The sequence below is a fragment of the Filicampus tigris genome, chromosome 1, assembly GCF_054856515.1.
Source record: "Filicampus tigris isolate MCC_2025a chromosome 1, RoL_Ftig_1.0, whole genome shotgun sequence".
NCBI classification, from domain to species: domain Eukaryota; kingdom Metazoa; phylum Chordata; class Actinopteri; order Syngnathiformes; family Syngnathidae; genus Filicampus; species Filicampus tigris.
The window spans coordinates 9,245,962-9,255,176 of record NC_141217.1 but is presented as its reverse complement, the minus strand read 5'-3'; the positions used below and the strand labels follow the sequence as shown (position 1 = coordinate 9,255,176).

Genomic DNA, 9,215 nt, shown 5'->3' with positions numbered 1-9,215 from the left:
GACACAGTTTAAGCCTTTCTAATTATGGCTCTGGAAAATAACTTGCACCAAAACCAGTTAAGTGTCAATGTTCTTGGATAGGGTCTCGTACCCCTGGAGGGGTGGGGGGTTGTCGGTGCGATGCCTGCATGGGGACTCTTGTGACTCCGGGAACATTAGTTTTTTTGCCATACTAGAAAACAGTGTAATTGCACATCCACTAGAATAGATGCCTGTGGCGCGCTCATTTCTTTTAGCTTGAATTTCACGTGTTATGCAGAAGTGTAGAGACAATCTTACAGTTTATTGCCAGAGTGGAGAGTTGGGTGTCGAATGTTTTCGTCTTCCTTAGTGGTGTGTGTGTGTGTGTGGGGGGGGGTTGTTTGGCGGGGGGATGGGGTCCAAGGTAAGAGTTTCCACACTGCAAATATTTTTGCAGAGGTCGCCTTGTCTTACCTGTACAACTCTGTATAAGTGTACAGTCAGTGTGTCAGTTTTATGTGCTACATCACAATCATATGAGCTTTTAATTTATTCCACATGTAAAAGTATGCACTTAGAAAAATATATATGTCATTTATTGCAAATCAAACTTGAGAACCACTGGTACAAGCACACACACGCAGCACCCGGAACAAGACAAACAGGCCTCACTTGTTCTTGCCAGTTTGCACTTTTATTGTTTCCTCATTCACTAGACAGACCAATGGTGCAGGTTTATCATACACAGTTATTAGGATATCTGCATGACACATCTATGCTATACAGCGAATGGATTATAATTATTACAAATACAGTAAACATATTTACATTTTAATTCAAGCTCCATACAACACAGATATTTACAAAATAAGTATGGAAACAAAAACAAATAATGTACAATGTTAATGTTGCCTTTTCTAATTGATACTTTTGGTGATTCCAAAGGTTTAACTGATAATTGTCAGAGGGAACGCTTGCTATGTTTAAAAGGCATCAACGGAACCGTGTAGAGGTGAAGACAGAAGCACAAACAATGTATTAGTCATTTTAGATATCATAAGCTACTTCATATTATAATCCCTGATATAAGATAAAATAAAAACCTAATATGGTTAGAATTTACATGGCTGGCTAGTATGAGTAGTGCGTGAATATGCTTGCATTCACTGGCAGACGTTCACTCGAATCCCTTTCGAAAAAAAAAAAAGGGAGCACCAATGCAACCAACTGTCCCCGACAAGGAACAACAAGATTCATTTCGGTTCTTTTTTTCCCCCCCAGTGAACTGGACATACACACATCTTCACGGAACATTCCACTGCCACCCCACATCATTTGGTTCAAGAGCAACTAAACCGTACAGATTTTGATCAGTTAGTTGAAGGTTTTTTTTTTCTTAATATGTGCAAAGAACTGCAAACTATATGTACATTGCAAACAATAAATAGACGCTCCAAAGTATGAGAACTCTGCAAATTAGCCACACAGGTGGAAAACATCTGCTCTGGCAACAAATATAGGGAATGCAATCACATAGGAAGTGAAATAAAACAAAAAAAATACAAATAAATAAAAACTCAAAAGTCACCAGACATAATTTGTTGACCAGCAGGTTGGCTGACCTGAGGAAAAAAATGTTGCTGATGACATTTGAGATTGCGTCAGTCTATTGATAGCAAATAAAAGCAGTTTTGGTGCCTCTGTTCGCCTTCATTCCATATAAAAGTATTCATCTGGTACGAGTAAGGGGAAACTACTGGTTGGCTGGCCAGAGTTTAAAATCACCCATCTGTACCAATCACATCATGCGTCATACGTCACAATGGAGGCGCCAAAATGAGCTGAGCAGGAGCTCCATCGAGCCAATAATGCAGAGAGCAGCTACTTTCCAACAACAATAGCATGATGTAAAAGTACTTGTGTATTTTGTCCCTTGAATATATCTTATTTCTAAGAACCCTTTTGTGTAACAGCCATCCAGTGTAGCCTTGATATGTGCATTTCGGCCCTTGTCTTGCTATAGTGTACGCGTGCAAAAAAAACAAGGTTAGAACACTAATGCAGCGGGCTCAAAAATAGAAACAAAATGCCCTGTCACATTTCATATAAAACATCCTTATTAAATAACCAAAATGCAAAACAGGTTAACCAACTAAAAAGGAGCAAATTCCAGACTGGGAAGAGAAAAGGAAAAGGACACATGTTGTTGACGTTGTGACGTTGAGTGGATGTCGAACGCAAGCAGCTTCAGCCATTAAATGAAGCCTTCCTTCATGTGACAACCACAAAAAGCATGCAAGAGAACCAAAAGGGCTCGAGTCTGTGTGGGTCTATCAGGAGTGGGGAACCTTTTTCCAATCAGGGGCCGTTTTGAGTGAAAATATTTTCACATTTTTAGCATTGTGTATTATTAGCAGTTGTGCGTTACATTAGCTATATACTGTGTATATGTATGTACATATATTTTTACAGTTTCTCTGGGGTTTTTCCTGCGTTTGGAATTGCAATGGAAAGGGTGGGAATGCTCTCATAGGCCAGATCCGGATTGGTTCCCCACCCCCGGAGTACACGTTGAAACATCCTAAAATCATCTCCCTGTATGTCCTTGCTCAAGTGAGGACTCAAATATGCGGCCATTCACAGACAGATGGCGCTACAGCAGGGTTATGTACACGGAACACGCTGTTTGTTATGTAGGTCTGTTTTCTAAAGGCCATTCGGGAGCGGGAAGGGCACCTAGTGTCTTAAGTTAGGACGAGGCAGAAACCTGAAGCAACTCTTATGAAAACGACTACATTAGCAGCAATTGTTCTACAACACGTGTTGCTGTGCGTAGAGCAGACGCATCCCTTGGAGATGGTTATTTTCCCTTCATGATTTAATCCCATTTTTTTTCGTTGGTATTTCAGTAAGCAAATTGGGTGTTCTCCTGAGGATTGCTGCAGTTATCATGCAATTTAAAAAAAAAATTTGAATACAAACTGGGAGTAACACTGGGAGACATTTCACAGATGATTGGCAAACAGAAAATGAGTGGCCAGAGAAACGTTTTTGGCAGAAACGTGCACACGAGTAGACTATCACGACATGCTACTAGTTAGGGACTCGAATGACAGCGAAGCAGAACAAATTTAGACCTTGTCGTGAATAAACCAAAACGCAAAACGCTGAGGAGGAAGGGGGACAGAAATCGCAAGAAAGGAGACGTTAAGCCACAAGTCTACTTACAAGAGAAAACTGTCAAGAATCACAATTGATTAATAGGTATTAACACTTGGTATGTTCAAAGGCGTTTAGAAAGAATGGAGCTTGTGGTATCCACTTTAGTTCTTGATGAGGCCACTACGCCTTCTCGCCAGCTTGGACCTGTGGGGGAACGCGGTGAACAAAGCAGACAGTGAGCAATGGCGTTTGCGCTCAAAAGTCAAGCGTGAGAGAGTGATAAGTGTCACCTTATCGTTCCTGCGAGCAGAGGGTTAAATGCGTACAGCCAGTCGTTCATGTCTTTCTCATTGTTGGCCTGCAGGAGGATTCCTCTGTGCTTTGTGCACACAGCAAACGTGTTGGGTGTCTAACGACAAGGGAATATTCTTTTTAAGACTTTTATATTGAAATCAATGAGGATTGGTTACAATACAGACATATGACCACACATGGTAACCGCCACAACTAAGCGCAGTAAGACGGCTATTTTAGTTGTTCTTGGCAGATGCTGAACAATATATGCCCATGAATATAGTTATATTACCTGTGTTGCTACGTTTGTGTTCAAATAACTGTTACTTAAAGGGTTATAAAATTGTGACACTGATCCTATTCGTTAGCACCTTTATAGCGTTTTGCATTGTTTGTGAGCATTAAGCTAAACTGATGTTTCCAAAGCAACACTATGTATTTGTTTTGAATACGCACTGTGCGATTCTATATTTTTTTTTGTTTAGCTTGACAGTGAATTTCCACTGGGAGCGGCAAAAAACAGCTTGAAATGTCTTTTTTTGATTGTTCAATGCCAAACTGCTGCTTGTACAGCGCACCTATCTAAAATTTTGGCTCGCAAGTTGAAGCAAAAAATCGTCTGAATGACGGCTTGTGTCTCAAAAAATTATGACCACTAAGAGTGGACGATAAAGGGTAAATATCAAATAGCACAACGGTTCAATTTTTAAGGATTTTTTTTTGCGGTGGTTGTTATCAAATAAAATTTCCAAAGATTTAGAAGCGCTTATTGTGTCTGTGGCGATTATGAGACCTTTGTATGACAGTTTTAACATTTTTAAGGAAAATTAAGTTACATTTCAATGTTTGTCATGATGGTGGTACTTGCAGTGTGAAGTAGTTTTTGGAGATTGGACTTGCCGGAAAAAGTTTGAGGGCCACTGCTCTCGTGTTTCCTCACGAATGGCGTACCTTGAGCATGGCCTGCTGGTCTTCACTGTATTCCACTTGCGCTGTGGAAAGGTTAAGGACCCCCCGCTCCACGGGGTCCTTGTCGTTGTTGTAGATGAAGACATAGGGCCGGCGCACGACCACAAAGTGCTTCACCCACGAGTTGGAGCGTGGCTCCATGAAGCTTAGGAAACCCTTCTTGGACACGACAGATCTAATAGGGAGCGAAAGTACAAGTTAAAGGTCCGATTTTGTGCACGACTGATTCACGGATCGACGATTTATCCAGAGCTGGGCATCGCCTAACCGTCGCAAAGTTCCCGTCCGCTTATTTAGCCGACCCGCGTGGTCCCAGTCGGTCCGAGTCAGCCAAACGGCGTCGAGAACGGACTTAACCGGTACCACGTCACATGCAGGTGGTGCGCTACTGACATGCAGCTAAATAAAGAAAAAAAAATAAAACAGCGTTGTATTCCTTTCGGTCCCACAGATGCAATGACATGTTCCCCATCTTGTTTTTATTTCACTGATCACCATATTGTATGTGTCTGTTGTTTTTATTTGATATTTGTCTTTAGTTGGAGGCGTGTCTGCTTGTGCGGGGGCCTGCGTGTTAAGTTCTCTGCGCTGATTGGCAATCGCCGACGTGGGGGTGTTGCCGACGGTAACTTTGTGGCGGTTAGGCGATTCCCAGCTGTGGATTTATCACTTCACATCAACATTTCATATTTAGTCAGGGGCACGCAGGAACTCTCACCCCGGTCTCATTTCTTCAATATCAGGCACCAAGTTGAGGAATTCGTTCTTTCCCGCACGTGCGAGGTAGGATGCCTCCAGGGTGGGAACCATGGGAAAGTTTTCATAATCGGAGCAGGATGGGCTGGACGCACGGGAACAGTTCTCTGGCGTCCTTGGGGAGGAGTACACCAGTTAAAAAAAAGGCTAGCAAGATGCAAAGATGACCCTGACTCTAATGCAGGTTATTCAAATGATTCGAAAAAGCAGAGGCCAAGGTCAGCTTGGCTGCCGACCGAATGACAGATTTACTTCTGTTCTACAGAGCCACAGCGGGAGTCTGAGAGAGAAGGGCAGGTGGAGGAGGGGGTGAGCGTGGCGCTGCTGAAGCTGGTCACCGACAGGTCACGTCCCATCGGAGAGATGTCAGAGAGCTGACGGGAGAGATCGGACATTGAAGACAGCGTATGCAGTGTGACCTCGGTCTCGTGACGTCATCACTTCGTCTCACCTTGCAGTCGCTGATGCTGTTCACCAACTGGTTGTATTCGCTGTTGAATGTGTGAGTCAGGAGGCGGAGGCACTACACGGGAAAGAAAAAGATTCATCATCAGGTCACAGCGTAGGAACAGAGGGAGACAGCTGCTAGCCTTGGAACACGCTTGGAAGGGGCATGATTGATTTTTCATAGTTCACATGTATTGATCATGTGGAATCTGTCCTTTTTTTTGTAGAACTTGAAGTAATGGAGGCCTAATGGATTTACTACTTGACAAGAATCAGCAGAACGTGCCATAAATTCAGGCCTAACTACTTTGCTGTTGTTTTGACAGACTGCATCTGCAGGTACTTTCTATAAAGGCCAAAAAATGTAATACCTCTCATTCCTTCGGACCACAAGAGGTGGGTTCAATCCTTAATGACATGATGGTGTCAGAGTGGTTAGTATGCCGAGAAAACATGATTCGGGCTGTGCACAAACACTCGTATTTGCTGTTCATAACATACACCGCTAAAAACAAAGTTTGCTGTAAATGGAACACTTTTAAACCTACAAACCAGACTAGTGGACTGAGGGTCCCTGTGCTGGCAAAATTAGCCCTTAAATTCAGAACCTTACATAAAAGGACTCCCTCATATTTCTCAACAAGTTTCATCAGGGTAGCATTACTTTGGATTGTTTCGACTTTAAGGTCATTTTTAGGAGAATTAGAAGGAATGTAACATTTATTGGAATAAAAATGACATTATAGAAAATCCAAAGCATCAAAATGGTGCCATTCTGGTGTCAAAAAATGATGCACGAAAATGCTATTGTCAACCTGCTCATAACAAATATCCCCCACTTTCCCTTTTCTGTCACCTTAGTGGCCAGCTCCTTCTCACGATCCACCAGGCTCTCGATGTCAGCGGAGTCGTAGCCGCTGCTCTCGCTGGGCGTGATGGCGCTCTCAAAGGTGGTACTGGAGATCTGCGAGGAGATGGAAGTGGAGGTGGACAAGGTGCCCGAGCTCATGCTTGGAGACAGCAACTCGCTTAGGGACTTGGTGCTCGGCGCCGATCCCACGGGAGCCGATTCTCCCAGTTTGTCTCTCAATAGGAGGAGGTGGCGGGTCTTCTCCACCTAGACGAGTTAAAGCAGAAACGAGTGTGATTCAAACGCCCTCACAACATACACTATGTATTTCCTCAGCTTGCCGGTACATTGGAGTTGCGCAGTACCTCATGCAGCTGCTCCATTTTGTCCAGCTCCCACTGGTGCTCCAGGATGAGACTGTCTCCTCTGGGCCTCCAACCCGCCAGGTTCTCCTCGCCACGCACATACGCCACTGATGTGTCCAAGACCTTCCTCCTCCGGCGCTGCATGCCTGCAAAACAAGGCCGACACTCTCCGTGAGACCATTCCCTTGACAGATCTCGAGCTTGATGCACAACGCTTGTACTTCACATTTCATCATGTGAGAAAGTTCACCTGGACTTCCAGAATCGGACATCTTGCACAAACTCAACTCGTAGATTCCAGTAACACGATTGCTGTGAATAAATACGGCAGATAAGTCTTGAGTCTGAATGTCACGTAACCAAGTCCTTTGGTGGTTCTCAAACTTTTACGGTTGAGGGACCCCTTATACAGGAGATATTTTTCCAAAGACCCAACTCCCTTATAATTCTTATGGCAACTAACATGTGCACCCAAATACCATGGATGTTGTTTTTTCAAACATTTCAACCTAAATAGTTGGGACCTGTTTAACTGAAAGCCAACCAATTCAATGCAATTAAATTTAATATCCATCCATCGCTGTTAGCTGACGTGCTCTGCTTCCGCTAACAAAATGGCTGCAAACCGAGCAGCGCTAGTTTACAAAAGCAAAGTCCGTGTTGCTATGGTAGCAATTTGGTCACTATATCTATTTGACTTAAGACTTCAATTACCACGAATAAACAGACAACAGGAGTGGAATCATTTTCATATTGCATTCTGAATGACAAAAAGGGAGCCCGGTAAGGGAAGGCAATCACGGAGTCAATCGTGCTTCAACACTGCCAATGACATGGTGCCTGGTTATTCATTGTAAAAGCAGTGATTTAGGGGGCTGGATCCCAGTTTGAGAAGCACTAATTTAAGTAATAGTAAAGCGGCCTTACCAGTCTGGTGTTTTAGAATACCCACTCCCGAAAAGGTTCCTTAGGGAACGGGGAGGTGAGATCTTTGCATCTCGGGAGTAAAACACCATGCAGATGTCTTTGGTGATAATAGCAGGCTGGATGCAATGGTCAAGCTGCGAAGAGGACACGTGTGGCACATTTGAAAACGAGGTAAATATGCAGATCGTTTGATGGTGATACTAGACAAAGGCGCGGCAGCAGACCTCCAGATATGCCGACAGGGTCATGTAGATCTTCTCTCCATAAGGAGTAACTCGGTTTAGCAGGAGGGAGTTGTGCAGGGAGCTGTCCCACACTGCCTCAAAGCGGTAGAAGGTCCTGCAGAAACCAAAAACAAAACAATAAGCACAAAATGTGAGGACAACTGCCCTTCTTTAGTCAGTGCTTTACAAAGAGGTGGTGGGGTAAGGTTGCTAACGCTTGAAAAGAAAAAAGTCAAAGGAAGCTATGGGGAGTGTCATATTGGGAGTTGACACCAACAGGACTTGACATTGACACTGTACAGTGAAGTGAAACTCACATTTCTCTAGTCACAACATCATGTAGGAAACGCACTGAGCTGAGTACTCGACGACAAAACATGACAGAGCAATACAGTGCGAGAAAGTGCAGCAAGCTTTCTGAGTTACTGATGGCACAAGTCGTGGCTTGATTACCTGTTTGACTTTTAGCGTGCTTTTAAAAAGTCTAGGTTTCAATAACTGCTAATATTGGATGTCAATGCTAATGCTCCTCTTTTCTTTTTTGAGGCGACGTCCAAGCAGGGCACAATATGATTGGCTGCTTGCAGAGGTGAGTAAACAATTCGATTGCCTTCTGTTAACTTTGTTCACCTCCTTCCCAACGAGCGGTTACGCACGGAGGAGGAGGGAGGGAGGGAGAGAGCAACACGAGACACCGCAAACGTGGTCTGATTCAGGGGTGCCCGAGTCCGGTCCTTGAGAGCCCCCATCCAGCCTGTTTTATGACAGGATCGTTATCAGGCTCCTGCAAAGCTGGCTGATGAGCTGATCATTTGAATCAGGTGTATTGGACGAGGGAAACATGTAAAACAGGCTGGATAGGGGCTCTCGAAGACCGGATTTGGGCGTCCCTGCTCTGATTAATGTACATCGCCCTAAGAAAAAAAAGGTGCCAGTGGGCACAAGTTAGCTTGAGCAGCCTACGGGTATGTTCTACTCACCAGTGATGGGACACTGTGAATTACTAAGAAGACTTAAAACTGAAATGTATTTATTTAAACTTAACATGGTACACCTTTCGTCTGAAATAAAAGGGCCACAAAGTTTCCCCTTTCGCAGGTTGTGATTGTCACTTAAAGAAAATCAACCCAAACATATTTTTGTTAAGAATAAGTTCCCAGCAGGCCCATTAGTTGAAACACAGCATTCAGATTAATATTGCATTTATGGAATATGAGTTAAGCAGCAAAATCCACCAATTTTTAGCCATCTGAGGGGGCG

General features: G+C 43.7%; 1 protein-coding gene across 14 annotated transcripts in view; it reads right to left on the bottom strand.

Moving 5' to 3' along the window:
* Positions 1 to 633: 633 nt before the first annotated feature.
* kif1b (kinesin family member 1B) overlaps positions 634 to 9,215 on the bottom strand; it is a 61,468-nt gene continuing 52,886 nt past the window's right edge. For all 14 annotated transcript variants that reach the window (XM_086050955.1, XM_086050966.1, XM_086050973.1 and 11 more), the window contains 11 exons: positions 7,956 to 8,070; positions 7,732 to 7,865; positions 7,055 to 7,116; positions 6,805 to 6,950; positions 6,446 to 6,706; positions 5,594 to 5,665; positions 5,395 to 5,516; positions 5,105 to 5,257; positions 4,369 to 4,561; positions 3,414 to 3,532; positions 634 to 3,327 (listed from right to left, as the gene is read on the bottom strand). In XM_086050955.1, coding sequence (XP_085907081.1) covers positions 3,285 to 3,327; positions 3,414 to 3,532; positions 4,369 to 4,561; positions 5,105 to 5,257; positions 5,395 to 5,516; positions 5,594 to 5,665; positions 6,446 to 6,706; positions 6,805 to 6,950; positions 7,055 to 7,116; positions 7,732 to 7,865; positions 7,956 to 8,070 — 1,420 coding nt within the window. In that variant the 3' untranslated portion in view covers positions 634 to 3,284. The remainder of the gene's footprint in view (positions 3,328 to 3,413; positions 3,533 to 4,368; positions 4,562 to 5,104; positions 5,258 to 5,394; positions 5,517 to 5,593; positions 5,666 to 6,445; positions 6,707 to 6,804; positions 6,951 to 7,054; positions 7,117 to 7,731; positions 7,866 to 7,955; positions 8,071 to 9,215) is intronic.